We start from the raw sequence: 20,129 nt of genomic DNA on the forward strand, positions 1-20,129 counted from the left end.
GGTGGCCCCACTGCCTCCTCTTCCCGTCCCTGCTCCGGTGAAGCTGAAAGGAAGAACAAGGAAATTTGACTAGTTACAGTGCAGACAATATCAATGTGCATGCTGGTCCCCTGGATTATTATGCACTCACCCTTCCATAATCAGTGGTAAACCCATGTTGCAAACTTCAATCACTGAGCATTCAGCAGTGTCATGGCTTTCGGGACACACATGGTGACCTGAGTGCTCGGCAAATATACCTCCCTGTGGGACCCCAGCCTCACTGCCACCGATGGACCTGGGCACATGGCGCCTCTCCAGATCCATGGCCTGCTGCTCAAAAGGTGTCAGGATGGCCAACTGGGCCTGCCCCTGCTAGTCCACATTCGTTCAGAGGCATTGTGTGCAGCCTTCTCCTGAAAAGGAGAGAAGAGCATTGATTAGTCCAGCCTGCACCTGAATTCCTATCGCATCCCTGTCACCCCAACCAGGGTGGGACATTCCAGGACTCCAGTTCTTCATTACCCTGCAGCTGCTGCACACTCACACAAAGAAGCCAGGGCTGACCCCCCCCCCCACCCCATCCCTTGCCCAAATGCTGCCTCCTTCACATGTGGCATCACAAGGTGTAACCTTGCTAAGCAGGGAGGCACAAGCACATGGAACGCAAAAGCCAGCAGATGGATTGGTGCCCCGCCACCTGGAAACTCCCCTCCCAGCATGTCAGCACCCTGACTTGGACATGCTTTGCAGTTGCAGCACTGTGCCTAGGTGCAGATTCTTGAGTTTCACCCCCATTCTGTACTCTGGGTGTCAATGTCACATATGCTGCAGGTGCAGAACCCATCTTAGCTCAACCCTCTCAGGGTGAACTAGGCATGGGCAATACCTGCTAGCACACCCAGCGAGGGATAAATGCCGTGAAGGATTCAATGCCTTTACTGTACTCAGAGTTGCTGGGGTGGGAGGGTGGGTGCTGGGTGGAAAGGCTGTCAGCTGCATTGTGACCTCAGCCAACATGGTATTCACCCTTCCCGAGCCCAGGAGATCATTGAATGTCTTGCGGCACTGGACCCATGTGTGTCACACCACATCATGGGAGCTCACTGTCTTGGCCACCTCCTCCCATGCATGTTTGGTCAGGTGGGGAGGCCTCCGCCTCCCATCTCTCGGAAGCAGGACCTCCTGCTGTGCTGCCACCTCTGCCAGGAGGGCAGGTAGGCACTCATCCAACAAACAAGGAGCACACTGCCCCGCTGGCCCACCCTCTGGCCTGGCCTGCACCGCTGGCCCACCCTCTGGCCTGGCCTGCACCGCTGGCCCACCCTCTGGCCTGGCCTGCACCGCTGGCCCACCCTCTGGCCTGGCCTGCCCCGCTGGCCCACCCTCTGGCCTGGCCTGCCCCGCTGGCCCACCCTCTGGCCTGGCCTGCCCCGCTGGCCCACCCTCTGGCCTGGCCTGCCCCGCTGGCCCACCCTCTGGCCTGGCCTGCCCCGCTGGCCCACCCTCTGGCCTGGCCTGCCATGCTGGCCCACCCTCTGGCCTGGCCTGCCATGCTGGCCTACCCTCTGGCCTGGCCTGCCATGCTGGCCTACCCTCTGGCCTGGCCTGCCATGCTGGCCTACCCTCTGGCCTGGCCTGCCATGCTGGCCTACCCTCTGGCCTGGCCTGGCCTGCCATGCTGGCCTACCCTCTGGCCTGGCCTGGCCTGCCATGCTGGCCTACCCTCTGGCCTGGCCTGGCCTGCCATGCTGGCCTACCCTCTGGCCTGGCCTGGCCTGCCATGCTGGCCTACCCTCTGGCCTGGCCTGGCCTGCCATGCTGGCCTACCCTCTGGCCTGGCCTGGCCTGCCATGCTGGCCTACCCTCTGGCCTGGCCTGGCCTGCCATGCTGGCCTACCCTCTGGCCTGGCCTGGCCTGCCATGCTGGCCTACCCTCTGGCCTGGCCTGGCCTGCCATGCTGGCCTACCCTCTGGCCTGGCCTGGCCTGCCATGCTGGCCTACCCTCTGGCCTGGCCTGGCCTGCCATGCTGGCCTACCCTCTGGCCTGGCCTGGCCTGCCATGCTGGCCTACCCTCTGGCCTGGCCTGGCCTGCCATGCTGGCCTACCCTCTGGCCTGGCCTGGCCTGCCATGCTGGCCTACCCTCTGGCCTGGCCTGGCCTGCCATGCTGGCCTACCCTCTGGCCTGGCCTGGTCTGCCATGCTGGCCTACCCTCTGGCCTGGTCTGCCATGCTGGCCTACCCTCTGGCCTGGCCTGCCATGCTGGCCTACCCTTCGGACTTGCATGCTAAACAGTTGCCCTCTGCTGAACTCTTCTGCTGCCTATTGTGTGCAGCCTTGCAAAGGCTGCCAGGCCTTCATTTAAACAGGCCGCCGGTTCGCCATTGGACCCGACAATCTGTGCACGCCCGCCGCCCCCCGCCCACTCCCGCTATCCTTGGGAGTCGAGAAATACACTGGGCGTGCCTTAATTGGCCCACCCGTGTAAAATGATGGCGCAAACTCGCGCCCACTCCCTCTCAGCCCGCTCAACATGGGGAAAATTCTCCTCCGTGAGTTCTGTGCAGCAATAGCTTGGCAAGAAGGGATGGACTCATTGTCAGGCCCCTGTCGTCCCCAGTTGAGTGGGAGGCACAATGTGCTCTGAAAGGGTAGAGGAGTGGCAGCCTGATCCATCTGGGGACTCCTGTCAGGGCACTCCTGGCGTGGCTGGTGGGTCCACAGGCTCTCTGTCAATGACACCAGTGTCTCACTCTGCCACAGTGACAGAGGAAGCCCCTGCTGGTGCAGGCACTCCTCAACATGGCAGGGCCCTCCAGGCTTCAGGCAGCCTGAGGATGAGTACCTAGATTGTTCTAAGCCATGGGGCAGCAAGTTCAGCAGCCTGTCGCCACTGCGTCCGACAGCACAGGGGAGAGCACCATGGAGGAGCATGTCAAAGAGACTTAAGAAGAGCACCTAGCTACAGATGGGGTTCATGGGTTAATATTTTGTTAAAGCATGCTGCCTTGTAATCTATTTACTCTCCAATAAATGTGGGGTGTGGCCAGGCAACAGTAATCCTTCCATTTCTCAAAGGGTGTAATGAATAGGACAATACCGCATGAGGCATTGCAAACTCCCATGATACCTGAGACTCTTGCTGCCGCACACTGAAGGGTGGCACCAGATTGACCTAGGTACCTGAATGGCAGCTTCAGAAGGCCTATGACCTGTGCTGGTGTTTGCTCATGTTGTCCCATGGTTGGTATTGTATATCGCTCCTCATCAGCACTTGGGTTCCTCACAGGCATCAGTAGCCACATCTTCAGTGGGTAATCACCCAGTATGCATCCTTGAAAGCCAGAGGTGTGCCTGAAAAGCTCTGGCTCAGGGCACTGCCTTGGTGTGTAGGCGCTGTGGCTGCTTCCCGGGTACTGTGCGCACACTCAAAGGATCTGCTTTAGATGGTCGCAGACCAGTTGAACAATGGTTAAGTCGAAGCCCTTCCTGCTGCTCTGAGATTTTGAAGGTAGCTGAGCCTCTCTGGAGGGTAACTGCTTCTGCATGTCCTATTCCACCTTTCTCTTCTTCTGTTTTCCTCAATCACCCACCCCCCCCCCCCCCCCCCCCCCCCCCCCCCCCCCCCCCCCCCCCCCCCCCCCCAACATCCCAGGCCTCAAAACGAGCTCCTGTTGTCCTTCTGATTGCTGCTGGCCCTCTGCCTGTGGCTGCAGCTCTCTCCCTTCCTGATGCTCCTCCTCACTGGAGGTCTCAAAGCCTGAATAAGAGGCCCATGGTAGGTGGCTGCACTCAGTTTCCAGGGCCTCTTAAATCATCTGATTTATTTACACAAGTGCCTCTTTTGAGATGACACTCTCGCATTGCCCCCAAGATACTGGCAACTTTGCCCCCTTGGCTGACACAGGCAACACCCACGTTGTTCCACAATCCCTCCAAGCTATGCTAGCATTCACAATGGCTACCATCTGGAGCCAACATGAACCTCCTGCTAACTCACCTCTTCGTTATGCCTAGTCAGAAGACCCATGCTTCCTCTGCAGTGTTTGTAAAATCCTAAATTCAGGAAAATTGCAGTTAACTGCCTGTTTGACACATCTGAATTATCTTCCTCCCACACCTCAGTGCAAGGTCTTCTCGTCATGCCTGCCACCCACTGGAATATCTGGTTGCATTATGAAGACATCGGGCTTGCATTCCAACACCTTAAATTGTGATATTCCAACTCTTCATTCCACCCTGCCTGTTGCCACAGGGCTGGGAAAATATAACCCTAAGTCTCAGTGAGAATTCTACAATCCAATGGGTTAAAGAGCTTCACTGTTTCTTGTCCTGTTCACAGATTCCACAGGTGCCCTGTAGAAGGTGCCACTCTGGATCAGACGCCTGCTTAGAGCAAGTTTGTGCTCTAAAACCTATGAAAACCATGTGGGCAACAACAGCAAGATGCTCCTTTGTCACTGACCACAGAATCTGGGCCATATCCCAGTGGAAACTTTAACATCGGGCAGAATTGTTTCTGGCCTGCCAACGGGGAAGTTGGCGGGGCTGGAGGTGGGCTTTCCAACCCTCACGCAGATGGAAATCCTGCCAGCCAGTCAGATTGGCCAGCAGCTCTGTACACTCAGCAACACCACTGGGAGGGGTGGCGATTGCCAGTCCCACCAGTCAAAGTGTCGGACCCCAGAATGGAGGTAGGTGCAGATCTCACAGTGGGGAGGGGAAAGGAGGACCCAGGGGCTGTGGCAGGGTGGTGGGGAGGTATGTGCTGTGAATGGCAGGGCGGGGACCACCTCGGGGGCACAGACCTTGGAGGGGACACCGATTTTAAAATGGGGGCCAGTAACCGAGGCTGTCGTGTCCCCCCCGCCGCCTTGAGGCCCAAGCAGGATACCCTGCCGGGCTTGCCCCCATGCCACCAACCTGGAACCCCTCTCACTGGCATCAAAATTGTGGCTGGTTTGGGAAATGGCCTTTAAGTGGCCATTAATTGATCAGTTAAGAACATAAGAACTAGGAGCAGGAGTAGGCAATTCAGCCCCTTGAGCCTGCCCCGCCATTCAATATGATCATGGCTGATCTCATTTTGGTTCTCAACTCCAATTTCCCGCCCTCTCCCCATAACCTTTCAGCCCATCACTAATTAAAAATCTGTCTATGTCCTCCTTAAATTTATTCAGTGTCCCGGCATCCACTGCACTCTGAGGTAGTGAATTCCACAGATTCACAACCCTTTGAGAAAAGTAATTCCTCCTCATCTCTGATTTAAATCTACCACCCCTTAGCCTAAAACTATGGCCTCTCATTCTAGAATGCTCCACAAGGGGAAACATCCGCTCCACGTCTACTTTGTCTATCCTCTTTAGCATCTTATATAACTCAATTAGATCTCCTTTCATCCTCCTAAACTCTAGCGAATATAGGCCTAAACTGCTCAATCTCTCCTCATAAGACAAGCCCTGCATCTCTGGAATCAATCTAGTGAACCTCCTCTGAACCACCTTCAATGCAACTACATCCTTCCTCAAGTAAGGGGACCAAAACTGTGCACAGTAATCCAGGCGCAGTTTCACCAATGCCCTGTACAGTTGCAACAACACTTCCCTATTTTTATACTCTATTCCTTTAGCAATAAATGCCAAAATTCCATTTGCCTTCCTTATTACCTGCTGTACCTGCATACTAGCTTTCAGCGATTCATGCATGAGGACACCCAGATCCCTCTGCACTGAAGCATTCTGAAGTTTCTCTCCATCTAAATAATAAGTCGCCTTTTTCTTCTTCTGACCAAAATGGATAACCTCACACTTTTCCATGTTAAACTCCATCTGCCAAATTTTGGCCCATTCACTTAACTTGTCCATATCCATTTGTAAATTTCTTATTTCTTCCTTGCAACTTACTTTCCCAACTATTGTGGTATCGTCTGCAAATTTAGCTATAGTACCTTCTATCCCTGATTGTAAATAGTTGGGGCCCAAGGATCAAACCCCGTGGTATCCCACTAGTTACAGCTTGCCATCCAGAAAAAGACCCATTTATCCCGACTCTCTGCTTTCTATTGGTTAGCCAATCCTCTATCCAATATATTACCCCTAACTCCATGTTATCTTGTGTATTAATCTTTTGTGTAGCACCTTATCAAAGGCCTTCTGGAAGTCCCCATTATCCACTTTGCTTGTCACACCTTCAAAGAACTCTAGCAAATTAGTCAAACATGGTTTACTCTTCATAAAATTATGCTGACTCCGATGGATTGCATTTTGACTTTCCAAATGCCCCATTACTACTTCGTTAATAATGGAGTCCAACAATTTCCCAACGACATTATCTTAGTATTTCCCCAATCCACTGGAACCTTTCCAGAATCCAGGGAATTTTGGAATATTATAGCCAATGCATCCACTATCTCTGCTGCCACTTCCTTTAAGACCCTGGGATGTAGGCCATCAGGTCCTGGGAGCCTGTCACCCTTTAATCCCAATAGTTTGCTCAGTACTTTTTCTCTAGTGATGATGGTTGTTCTAAGTTCCTCCTTCTCTATATCCTCTGCGCTACCTGTTACTATTGGGGTGGTACTAGTGTCCTCCACTGTGAAAACTGAGGCAAAATATTGATTAAACATCACTGCCATTTCTGCGTTCCCCACTATTAACTCCCCAGTCTTGTCCTCCAAGGGACCAACATTCACTTTAGCTATTCTCTTTCCTTTTATATACTTGTAGAAGCTTTTGCTATCAGTTTTTACATCTTACGCTAGTTTTCTTTCATAATTTACCTTTTCTCTTTTTATTATTTTTTTAGTAACCCTTTATTGATCTTTAAAAGTTTCCCAATCTTCCAGCCTGCCACTGACCTTTGCAATTTGGTATGCCTTAGATTTTGCCTTTAAGGTATCTTTAACTTCCTTGCTTAGCCATGGATGCCTTTTCCCCCTCTTATCATCTTTCTTCCTCATTGGGATATATTTTACTTGGGAGGAATTGAATATCTCCTTAAATATCTGCCACTGTTCATCAACTGTCCTACCTTGTAGTCTTCCTGCCCAGTCCACTCGGGCCAAATCTATTCTCATACCTATGTAGTTACCTTTGTTTAGCTCCAGAAACACTAGTGTGGGACTCAAGATTTTCGCTCTCAAACTGAACTTGAAATTCTAGCATACTATGATCACTCTTCCCTAGAGGATGCTTTACTATGAGATCATTAATTAATCCCATCTCATTACACAAAACCAAATCCAGAACAGCCTTTTCCCTGGTTGGTTCCACAACATATTGCTCCAAGAAACAATTTCTAATACACTCTATGAACTCTCCCTCAAGGCTACCCTTGCCAATTCAATTAGTCCAGTCTGTATGCATATTAAAATCACCCATGATTATTACCGTGCCTTTCTTACATGCTCCCAATATTTCCTGGTTTATACTGTGCCCTACTGCTAAACTACTGTTTGGGGACCTATAGATTACTCCCACCAGGGACTTCTTTCCCTTGCTATTTCTTATTTCTACCCAGACTGACCATACGTCTTGCTCTCCAGTGCCTATATCATTCCTCACTATAGCACTAATTTCTTCCTTTACTAACAAAGCTACACCACCTCCTTTTCTTTCCAGCCTATCCTTCCGAAACACTAAATACCCTTGGATATTCAAAGAACAAAGAACAAAGAAAAATACAGCACATGAATAGGCCCTTCGCCCCTCCAAACCTGCGCCAATATATTGCCCGTCAACTAAAACATTTTGCACTTCCTGGGTCCATATCCCTCTATTCCCATCCTATTCATGTATTTGTCAAGCTGCCTCTTAAACACCACTATCGTACCTGTTTTCACCACCTCCTGTGGCAGCGAATTCCAGATACTCACTACCCTTTGCGTAAAAAACTTGCCCCGCACATCTCTATAGTTTTCTCCTCTCACCTTAAATCTATGTCCCCTAGTAATTGACTCTTCCACCCTGGGAAAAAGCTTCTGACTATCTACTCCCAAACCTGTTCTCCCTGTAACCATGTCTCAGTAATTGCCACCAAATCATACCTATTTATCTCTATTTGCACTGTTAACTCACTAGTTTTATTCCAAATGCTATGTGCATTCAGATACAAAGCCTTTAAGTTTGCCCTATTGTCAATTTTCCCTACTCTTAAGGGCCTCAATTGGGGCAAGGGTGGCCTGCCTTGCCTGCTCACTGCCCCCATAACATTGCAGACAGATCGGTGGCTAGCAGAAAGACGGCTGAAAGGCCACTCAGGAATTTTACAGGTCATTCTGTTTATAAACGTACTACTGGGCTCTGCCCACACCCCTCCCTTCCACCGCCCCCCCCCCCCCGTAAAGTTCTGCCCATTATGTCTCCTCATTTTGCTCTGCACATTGTTAATGAATATCCAGCATTGTCACTTCCTTTTATTCATTCCGCAACACAGGTTTCAAACATAAATCCTTATAAGCTTAATTATAAGCTTAAGATGAATCGAAGAAGTGCTGTTTTCACTCATTTTCTTTTTCGACACATCTTGAAGATAGTGCAGTTAATGGTTTTGAAATTAAACTGCAAATTTGTGCGGAGTGTGTTGCAAGCCACATTATATGCAGTTCAGTCATGTGCTCCAAAATTGGGTCATTGGAAGGTCAGAGGTAACTTGGAAGGAATATGCTGCCTCGTACTATTTGCCTGTTACCCACTTCGCCCTTGCATTCTTCGATTTACACATATATGTTTCTTTGGCAGATCACATGGGAAGTTTCAGAGGAACAGAGGAAGGACTGCACTGCAAAAGGCAAGACTAGGGTTTGTATTTCTGTCTTACATCTGTAGGGTTTAACAGTAGTCCCAGCAGTGTTCCTAGTGATATTGGAAACCTGCAGACATTTATCAGGCAGTCATGGAAGAAAGTGGCCAGATCAGGAGGAAGATGAGAGGGATCTTTGGTAGGGGAACAAATAAGCAGATCGGCAGAAGACTAATAGGGATGGGGAATGTTGGAAATGCTGAACAGGTCAGCAACTGTGGGGAGAGAAACAAAGATAATGTTTCAGGACAATGACCTTTCATCTGAATTCATTCCTTTCAAATCCACTGTGCATACCCCAGGAGGGCTTGTGGCACAGTGAGTAGTGTGCCTACCTCTGGGCCAGAAGATCTAGTTTCAGGTCCCCTTCCAAGACTTGATGGCTACAGATGATGCATTCATAACGTGGTCAAACAGGTTGATTAACAGCTTGTAATCCTTCCAATACACCTGGTGACAGGCTGTAAGAGCAGCCATACTGCAGGAGGCAGTGGCAAACCACTGAAGTACTTTGCCAAGCACAATCGTGGACCAATTCAATGGAAGTCCATGGTCACCAATGCTTTCTTAGGGCACGTTACCTGGAGGAGGTGCATACCCCAGCTTGCTTTTTCATACACCACTTAGATTCTAACTTTGTTTTGGGGAGATACAAGAGGTATATAAAAAGCAAGCTGGGGTATGCACAAGGGATTGAAAGGAATGAGGAACATTACCTATTGAAGATGTAGAAGGAGCAAGGGAACTTGCTCAAAAATGGGAAATAATTTTAGTTATCTCTAGTCTGGATGAGTTGGGAGCTCAATAAATGGTAAGCTAAAGTAATGTTTCAATAAGCAATAAAAGAAACAATAAAGAAAGCCTTTAAAAAAAGAGAACAGCAGAGAGAAATTTTTAAAAATGGAGAATAGCAGTGACGATGCATTGGAAATTATTCTAGGGGAAATTGAAAAGGATCCAAGAGTGTGAATAGGTACAGAACTTAACATTAAATCACAGTGGGCAGCAATAAATTGGATGAATAGAACGTTGAATTATTATAGCACTAGGTCAATTAAGTCTAAATTGGAAAAAGTCATGCTAAAACTACCCTGTTCATTTTGTGCACCTCAAGTATCCACAGAGGTGATGTAAAGATGGTCACAAAGTTGAACCCTAAGGTTAATTGTTAAGACCAACCACTCTCAGAGATGCTCTCTTGTCAATGTCCAGTGCACAATGGCTCCAACTGCCTTTTGAAAGATTTTACAGAAAAGCTGATGGAAGAGGATGGATGGGAATCACTTTGTTTAATGTCTTGCAGGAAGAATGCAATAATTTCATCCGGGTCCTGCAGTACCTCAATGATACACACATTATCATGTGTGGAACATTTGCCTTCAACCCAAAGTGTGCCTACATAGTAAGAAAAATTCTCTTTTATCACTAAGGCCTGTGATATGACTGTGTGCTTCTTCTGTGTCTTTAAACTTTCATTTGTCTATGAGAGTAGCAGAAATGTAATTGTTTTCTCAGATTAATAAATAATAAAGCCTGAGTGATGTTGTCATGGAAACCTGTCACATGACCCTTCACTCAGTTCATGGTCAGGAGGAAACAAGAGGGGAAAAGGAACCAAGAGGAACAGTGATGTCATTGCCAATCAGGACAAACGTATTACATTAATTTAAGCAGCTTTTTCTGATCTGGCTGTTAACAAATGTTCCATGAATTACATTAGCTTAAGTTCTGGCCTATCTAGTGACAATTCCCTGGTTTCAGGGAATTCTATTACCTTTGTAATAGAAGCAACACAAGGGAGTCAGTTAGGGATGTGACTGGTGTGTGCAGTAGTGATAGATCAACTGATGAGTTATGTTTATTCGTGAGTGAAGTGTGGTGTGGGCAGTGTGAGTGAGGAGCCAGTGTGTGGATGGTAGTGCGTAAGGGGCAGCTGATGGTATATTAGTGACAGAGGCCGTTGTGTCTGCAGTAGTCAATGAGAAACCAGTGTGTTATGTGCAGTAGTGGGTGAGGGGCTGGTGTACTAAACAGGTTTTTGGTGTCTCAGCAAATTGAAGGATATGGGGAGTGGGCAGGGAAATGGCGTTGAGGCAGAAGACAAGCCATGATCATGTTGAATGGTGGAGCAGGTTTGAAGGGCCACATAGTCTACCCCTACTCCTATTTCTTATGTTCATATGTGTGCAATAGTGACTGAGAGGCTAGTGTGATATGTGCAGGAGTGAGTGAGGGTCTAGTGTGATGTGTGCAAGAGTGGGTGAGGGCCTGGTGTGATGTGTGCGAGAGTGAGTGAGGGCCTGGTGTTATGTGTGCAGGAGTGAGTGAGGGGCTGGTGTGATGTGTGCAGGAGTGAGTGAGGGGCTGGTGTGATGTGTGCAGGAGCGAGGGAGGGTCTCGTGTGATGTGTGCAGGAGTGAGTGAGGGCCTGGTGTGATGTGTGCAGGAGCGAGGGAGGGGCTGGTGTGATATGTGCAGGAGTGAGTGAGAGGCTGGTGTGATGTGTGCAGGAGTGAGGGAGGGCCTGGTGTGATGTGTGCAGGAGTGAGTGAGGGGCTGGTGTGATGTGTGCAGGAGTGAGTGAGGGTCTAGTGTGATGTGTGCAGGAGTGAGTGAGGGCCTGGTGTGATGTGTGCAGGAGCGAGGGAAGGGTTGTTGTGATGTGTGCAGGAGTGAGTGAGGGTCTAGTGTGATGTGTGCAGGAGCGAGGGAGGGGTTGGTGTGATGTGTGCAGGAGCGAGGGAGGGCCTGGTGTGATGTGTGCAGGAGTGAGTGAGGGCCTGGTGTGATGTGTGCAGGAGCGAGGGAGGGCCTGGTGTGTTGTGTGCAGGAGTGAGGGAGGGCCTGGTGTGATGTGTGCAGGAGTGAGTGAGGGGCTGGTGTGATGTGTGCAGGAGTGAGTGAGGGGCTGGTGTGATGTGTGCGAGAGTGAGTGAGGGCCTGATGTGATGTGTGCGGGAGTGAGTGAGGGCCTGGTGTGATGTGTGCGGGAGTGAGTGAGGGGCTGGTGTGATGTGTGCAGGAGTGAGTGAGGGGCTGGTGTGATGTGTGCAGGAGTGAGTGAGGGGCTGGTGTGATGTGTGCAGGAGCGAGGGAGGGGCTGGTGTGATATGTGCAGGAGTGAGTGAGAGGCTGGTGTGATGTGTGCAGGAGTGAGTGAGGGTCTAGTGTGATGTGTGCAGGAGTGAGTGAGGGCCTGGTGTGATGTGTGCAGGAGCGAGGGAAGGGTTGTTGTGATGTGTGCAGGAGCGAGGGAGGGGTTGGTGTGATGTGTGCAGGAGCGAGGAAGGGCCTGGTGTGATGTGTGCAGGAGTGAGGGAGGGCCTGGTGTAATGTGTGCAGGAATGAGGGAGGGCCTGGTGTGATGTGTGCAGGAGCGAGGGAGGGCCTGGTGTGTTGTGTGCAGGAGTGAGGGAGGGCCTGGTGTGATGTGTGCAGGAGTGAGTGAGGGACTCGTGTGATGTGTGCAAGAGTGAGTGAGGGGCTGGTGTGATGTGTGCGGGAGTGAGTGAGGGCCTGATGTGATGTGTGCGGGAGTGAGTGAGGGCCTGGTGTGATGTGTGCGGGAGCGAGGGAGGGGCTGGTGTGATGTGTGCAGGAGTGAGGGAGGGGTTGGTGTGATGTGTGCAGGAGTGAGGGAGGGGTTGGTGTGATGTGTGCAGGAGTGAGGGAGGAGCTGGTGTGATGTGTGCAGGAGTGAGGGAGGGGTTGGTGTGATGTGTGCAGAAGTGTGTTATGGACAGGATGAGAGAGAACTGCTAAAATCCCTGTCACCTTTTCAATTGTCCACAATCAGTAAGCTTTTGAGAAGATGATGTGGGTTTTTAATCCTTGAGTGTGTGGACGATTTGAATTACCAGCAGCAAGCTTCTTGTGGGTTTAAATAAAGATGATTTTTGTTTTAATGCATTCACCCCGAAATCTAATGCTATGGTACTCACTCACACAGTCATACATTTAAACACACTCAAGGAAAGTACAGTTGAAGAAAACAATGCATTTTTACAAATAATAAACAAAAAGAATAATTTATTATCCACATGATTGTCTTGTTCTGAACAACACACGGTGCGGGCCTGATAGAAAAGACGCCTTCAATCCTGAAGGATAGTTTAGATGAATTCAACAGCCAGAGTAGTATGTTAAAGTCTTTTCTGGATTCCCTAGAAGGGATGGACATTCTGCAGGTCATGAAGTTAGTTGTTTGTAGTCCCATTACCAGGAGGTCAGTTTCCGTATAGGTGGACCCAAGAAGGAACAAGCTTAGTGACCTTACGATGTTATAACCTCCAGTTCTTTTAAGGTGTAGACGTTACTGCTATTTTTTCTGCTGCTGTGTCTTTCTGCAGACCACACTTAAAAGATTACAAAGAGACAAACATGGCTGTCTTACAAGAGACTCTTCACAATTGTAGTTCCTTTTCCAAATATGGCGGTGGTCTTGGTTTGATTGGCCACATCTAGTTTTTTGGTTGAACACACGGCGGTGAGGGGTGGAATAAGACAATCATCTTTTTTTCAAAAAAGATCCATGCAATTCAGGGATGTCTCTTGATGGTTTCGGGACAGGTGCAGTTTGGCAAGTCTAAGTCTGAAATCCTTTTTTCCTGGTGAGTTAGTGAGGCAGTTTTTGAATACAAAAGCCAGGCCATCGGACCCTCAGCAGCCATCTTTGCAGCACATTGGCTTTTCTTTTTATAAATGGCCAAGTTCAAAGAGTCCACATTGAATAAAGTTCATACCTTGAAGGTTAGGAATATGATACGTCTTTACTGGGCATAACAAGTGTGTGGGGAAGGCAGGGAGCTTTAATACAGTCTGATTTGAACTTGTAATGTTTTTTATTTCAGAAGGCTTCTGAGTTTGAGTTGGTGAAAGATGGTAATGGGGAAATAATCCTGGAAAGTGGAAAAGCACGGTGCCCATACGACCCTGCCTTTCGATTCACCACTGTGGTAGCGGGTAATCTCTCAAATTTCTTTCTGGTCTTCAATTTTAATAGAAAGGCTGGTTCTGGAAACTTCTGATTGAGGGAGCGAGACAGAATTTGCTGCACTCAGAATTCTGAGCCAGAACCAAGTATTGAAATATTTTCTATATGGTAAATCCAATCCACATATCATTGCATTTTCTGTATTGCCCTTAAACCTGTACGGACCTGGTTCAGGGTTTGGGCTGTGCGTTTGTGGCTCTTGACCGGTGTATTAAGAGAAGAGGTGTAACACCTTTTGGCTACAGAATTGCAATAGCACCCAGAAGGTGGATGTGAGTACACATTCAAAATAGAATACTGTTCCTGGATACAAGCCCAAGAAATTTCCTGTAATTAAGCACTTTTAATATTTGAGTTGATGTCACACAGAACTTGAAATGGAAGAGAAATAAATATGGCAGCCCAAATTAGGGGCAGCAAGAGTACTATCAGTATATGCACTGTTTGAGGGAAAGAGGTGAATTGATGCTGTGCACTGGAGACACCTTTCAAATGTTTATTTTTATATTATATTTACTCTTTTTCTCTCCATTGATCCTATCCTTTACACCATACCATTCTCAAAGGCAGGAAAGAACTGTCCAGCCCATGGGAGATGTCATGGCATCTTCTGGCTCTTCCTCTCACAGTAAGACTTAACCTTTACATTTGGGGGCAAGCTGAGTCCCCATGTCCATGGTAACAGTGATTCAATCTCATTCCCAGCATAGACCACAAGCTGGAGAGTGCAGTGACCAGTTACCAATTTGGGAGATGATCTGCTGGGACCAACACTTTGCCACATATGCTTGAGTTCCTGATTTTGGTGGGTTTATTGGATAGAGGCTGAGCAGGAAAAATTGGAAGGAATATCTCCCTTTCCCCCACAGCCCCACTTTCCACAAGTACTTTTGAGCTTCTGCTAGTTCAAAGACAACAGTTGCAGAGCCCAGAGAACAGGCTGCCTGCCCATTCTCTCAACTGGTGAATGCTGTGTGACGTTGGTGAGAGCTAAGAAAGGGGGGAAAGATTTTTCATTCAAATCAAGGATTAAAAACAAATTATTTTTAATAAAAACGAGACTGGATTGTGAGTGGAGTGAAGCTGATAAAAGATACAATCACTGTGGAACTTTGTATGATGAGAAATGGGTAACTAGCTTTCCTCTCTCTTTGATCCTGCACTACCAGATGGATTGTTGTATGCAGCAACTGCAATCGATCTCCAAGGAACTCAATTTCTTATTTCCAGGGCAATGGGTCCTTTCAATCAGCGAACCACAACAGAGACATTAGATTCCTGGTTGAAAGGTGAGTAATGAAAGGTTTTTGATAATTGTAGCAATGAGATTAGGCTGGAAGAAAGAAAGATGATTAAGCAGTTGTTTTGAGTCAGTGTCACAACTGGAGGTACCCAGAAAGGTCCTGTGCTAAGGGATATTATATTTTTCTGTGTTCTTGCATGCAGCTTGTCAAATTGCTCGAGTGCCCTTAATTACTTATTATTTTTGCTTTCTTTTAAGTCCTTCAGTATGGTGCTCAACTGACAGAAGTCCTGTAAAATTTCTGTAATCTCTCAGAACCTGAGAAGGAGTTTTTAAAAAGGTCACACATGTCCCAGATACGAATGATTGGCAAAATTGGCTGACTAAGTGATACACACATTACACATACACATACACTGCGTGAAGCCAACTCAATATAAGTCTCTCTGCACTTGATTTCCAGAAACTGTTTTTTAAACTCACGCTGTTTGCAGATTAGAGTCTAAACTTTTCTCCTGTTTTGCCATTTTTCTATCAGGAAGCTGCTTTTCTTCACTTCCTTAGATAGAGCAGGAGATATACTTTAGTACTTCCTTTTGTCAAAACCAAAGATTAGCTGTACTGTGACAATGAGAAAACAAAATGAGACTTAAATTTTCTTTCAGTTATTTGTTCCTCAAACCGGGCTAATCGTGCAAGTACCTCATTGGGCCCAACCCAGTTGATTAAAGAAAAAATTCCTAAACCTCAGAATCCCTCAGCCACCCCTCCATCGCTTTTGGTCAGCTGCTAGATGCATTTAGTTAATTTTTTCCCCCCAGAAATCATTAAAATATTGTTTGGGTACAAAAGCAAAATCCTCCATGCAGATGCTAGAAATCTGAAATTAAAACATACTGGAAATGCTCAGCATGTCAGGCAGTAATTATGGAGAGAGGAACAGAGAGTTAGTGGGCTGGATTTTACGGGCATCATGATTGCCACAGTCCCTGATGCACCCCTGGGCTAAGAAGTCGGTGGGGTGGGTGCCCACCCACAATCCCAATGGCTGCCCCACAGCAATTTAACACAGCAACAGCATTAATTGCTTTAAGGTGAGACTTCTGCTCCTTTCTTGAGAGAAATTCCACCTTAAAGAGCTACCAGTCAGTTGGATGGCTGGCAGCTCTGTAGCCCCAGCAGTACCAGCTGTGAGTGGTGGCTACTGCTGGGACTACAGGCAGACCCATCTGGCTGAGGAGCTGAGATAAGCCCAGGGTTGGGGATTTCAGTGAGGGGTGGGTGATGAGGGTTGGGGGGTGTTGCTGGGTTCAAGAGGCTGGGGGGAGAGTTAAAAAGGGGGATGATCTTGGCAGCGGCAGTTGGAGGAGGTACCTCCGATGGGCCCCAAGGGACCTGCAAAAAGCCCCGCTCCTCCACGCACCCCACCCCCCCCATGTTGCCTGACACCAGCCCATGCGGCTAAAGCTGTCGGAGCGGCCTGGGACTCTCTCTGCCATAGGGGCAGAATGAGGCCCTTAAGTGGCCATTAATTGACCACTGACAGGTCTCAGCAGGACCAAGGGTGGGTGGGCCAGCCGACGCACCTCCTGCCACCCAACGTAAAATTTCAGATAGGTTGTGGGCAGCGGTAGGCAGTGGGCAGGCCACCCGCTGGTTTTATGTACCCCCTTGCCCATGCCCAAACCCTCCCCTCCACCCCCATCTTCAAAGCCGCCGGCAGGGGAGCATAAAATCCAGCCCAATATTTCAGATTGATGACATTTTACCAGAGGTTCTTCAGGACCCTGTCAGATTTTCTGCTTTTACACTTGTTTTAGGTACTCTCCTATGTAAGTCAACTAATATCAACTGCATCACTTCTCATATCACTGTGGGAATATCATCTTTTTATTTTCATATTAGGTCTTCCAACACCTTCATTTACCATGCAGTAGTTCCCCAAGTTGCAGAAGGCCATATTTCACACTGCACCGTCCAACCATTGGCAGCACTGACCCCACCATAATCGGCAGGCTCAGCTCATTTAAGTGTCAATTGGCTGTCCTGTGGTAGAAATCCCATGTAAAATCAGAGTGCTGCACTGGGAATGCTTGGAAATTAAGGGTGCTGCCATTATAAATCTGAGTTTGGTTGTAGAGTGCAGAGCAGTTTAAGGAAGCACCAGGTAAGTATGTGAGTGCTTGGCACCAGTGAGGTAACTGGCAGGTCACTGGGCTGGATGGCTCAGATGATTTTGTGCCAGTTTTAAAGAATATTCATTTTTCTGTACCTGCCGTTATTTTGCAGCTTTTTAAAATCATTCCTGTTACCTCTCCATCCCTGTCACTGCCCTAGATATTAACAATAGGATGAATGTTTGCTCCTGAGAAATAAATGTGAATGCTCGGCAACAATTATAGGCCTCCTTTTCATGCTGGTAATCACCACTCAAGAACCACTTTGCCTCGTGTGCGCGCGCGTGTGAACGCTGCAGCTCTTCAGAATACGTGAACTGAGATACATTTCTATCCTCCAGAACCGACGTTTGTTGGCTCGGCTTTGGTGAAGGAGAGCTTGAGGAGTGAAGTGGGCGATGATGACAAACTGTATTTTTTCTTCAGCGAGTTCAGCCAGAAGTTTAACCATTATACCAGACTGCGGGTTTCCAGAGTCACCAGGATTTGCAAGGTAGTCAGCTGCTGGCAACTATTCTCAAGACTGTCTTTCCAATGGCACTTGGTTCCAAATTTCACCCTGTCACCCTTTTGCTCGCGGAAGGCAAACAATTATAGGTGCAGGAATTTTGTGTTTCTATGTCAGTGACGCATTTCATTTTACATCAAACGCGAATAAGAATTCCTTTGATTACCGAAATGTTTTAATGACATGATAAACGTAACACAAAAATTTTCTCATGTTGTTGTGCATTAAAAACATTATTACCAATAGTCGTTTGGTGGTACAGAATTTGAGGATTGCTGAAAATAAGAGACATGTCTAAGCTTTTTGTCCTGCACTCACCAGGCCACTCACAAGAATACTAATATAAGGGGAAGACAGCAATGTATACAGTATGTGAAAAGAGTGCTGATTGGTTGACAAGTGGTATTGCCATGGCGAATGCACATCTGATGGTGACAGACAGTTAACTGCCAAGCATTGTTTGAAATTAAAACCTGGCAGCTTGACCCTGATTGGTCAAGGCATTGCCCTGAGGAATGAGTCAGTGAATGGCTGTCACTCATTTTGTTCAGATGAAACAGGCGCCATGAGTGTACATGTTCTTATGTTATGAAGAGCGAGGCCTGGTCTATTAGCAGTGGGACTTAAGGTTGGGAGCAAAATGAATGGTAATGATGGGGATGTGAAGGTGATAAATGGAAAGCAATCAAAGTGAGCAGTGTGGAATTTAAGAGAAAATGGATGAAGGAAGAGAGGAAGAATGGCAATGGAGAGAGGACAGAGGAGACGAGGAAAAGAAGGCAATTTATACGTCAACATTTCTATTTCCTCCCTCACTCTGACATGTATTTAGATTTTTTTCTCAATGTCTAAAACATAAGTTACTGATTCATGTAGCTGCTTGTTTTTATATGTCATAGACTTATAATCGGGACTGTTCTTGGATTTAGATTTTGTGGGTCAGCTTTTGAAGTAATTGGTCAGCTGTTATCAGCTTCCTACGTTGCAATTTACACAAAGAGCAACACTGTCACTGCAGTGCTGTACATAGATAGACATTGCAACACAGGCAGTAACAGCCAACACAGTGCTATACACAGACAGTGCCACACACAGGCAGTAACAGTCACTGCAGGGCTGTACATAGTGCCACACACAGGCAGTAACACTGTCACTGCATTGTAATACACAGATAGACAGTGCCACACACAGGCAGTAATGGTCACTGCAGTGCCATACACAGATAGACAGTGCCACACAGACAGTGACAGTCACTGCAGCGCTATACACAAACAGTGCCACACACGGGCAGTATCACTGTCACTGCAGTGCTATACCCAGGCAATGCCACACACAGGTATTATCACTGTCACTGCAGTGCTATACACAGATAGACAGTGCCACACATAGGCAGCAACAATCACTGCAGTGCTCTACACAGTGCCACACACAGGCAGGAACAGTCACTGTAGTGCTGTAAATAGATAGACAGTGCCATACACAGGCAATATCATTGTCACTGCAGTGCTATACCCAGACAGTGCCATACACAGGCAGTATCACTGTCACTGCAGTGCTATACCCAGACAGTGCCACACACAGGCAGTATCACTGTCACTGCAGTGCTATACCCAGACAGTGCCACACACAGACAGTATCATGTCATTGCAGTGCTATACACAGTGCCACACCGGCAGTAACACTGTCACTGCAGTGCTATACACAGATAGACAAAGCCACAAACAGGCAGTAACAGTCACTGTAGTGCTGTACATAGATAGACAGTGCCACACCCAGGCAGTAACATCCACTGTAGTGCTATAAATAAACAATGCCACACACAGGCAGTATCATTGTCACAGCAGTACTATACCCAGATAGTGTCATTAACAGGCAGTATCACTGTTACTGCATTGTTATACACAGATAGACAGTGCAACACACAGGCATTAACACTGTCACTGCATTACTATACACAGACAGTGCCACACACAGGCAGTAATGGTCACTACAGTGCCACACAGGCAGTAACAGTCACTAAAGCGCTTTATACAAACAGTGCCACACACAGGCAGTATCACTGTCACTGCAGTGCTATACACAGATAGGCAATGCCACACACAGGCAATAACAATCACTGCAGTGCTATACACAGTGCCACACACAGGCAGGGACAGTCATTGTAGTGCTGTACATAGATAGACAGTGACATACACAGGCAATATCACTGTTACTGCAGTGCTATAAACACAGATAGATAGTACCACGCACAGGCAGTAACAGTCACTGTAGTGCTGTACACAGATAGACAGTGCCACACACAGGCAGTAACAATCACTACAGTGTTATACATGGACAGAGAGTGTCACACACAAGCTGTAACACTGTCACTGCAGTGCTATACACAGATAGACAGTGCCACATGCAGGCAGTAATACTGTTACTGC

General features: G+C 47.9%; 1 protein-coding gene across 1 annotated transcript in view; it reads left to right on the top strand.

The window, feature by feature from the left end:
* The window catches only part of LOC121281450 (semaphorin-4B-like), a 108,883-nt gene that overhangs the window by 47,436 nt on the left and 41,318 nt on the right, over positions 1 to 20,129 (top strand). The window contains exons 3-7 of the mRNA XM_041194396.1: positions 8,722 to 8,781; positions 10,086 to 10,184; positions 13,633 to 13,744; positions 14,945 to 15,064; positions 17,537 to 17,688. Of these exons, the coding sequence (XP_041050330.1) occupies positions 8,722 to 8,781; positions 10,086 to 10,184; positions 13,633 to 13,744; positions 14,945 to 15,064; positions 17,537 to 17,688 (543 nt within the window). The remainder of the gene's footprint in view (positions 1 to 8,721; positions 8,782 to 10,085; positions 10,185 to 13,632; positions 13,745 to 14,944; positions 15,065 to 17,536; positions 17,689 to 20,129) is intronic.

This window comes from Carcharodon carcharias, chromosome 8 (assembly GCF_017639515.1).
Source record: "Carcharodon carcharias isolate sCarCar2 chromosome 8, sCarCar2.pri, whole genome shotgun sequence".
NCBI classification, from domain to species: Eukaryota; Metazoa; Chordata; class Chondrichthyes; order Lamniformes; family Lamnidae; genus Carcharodon; species Carcharodon carcharias.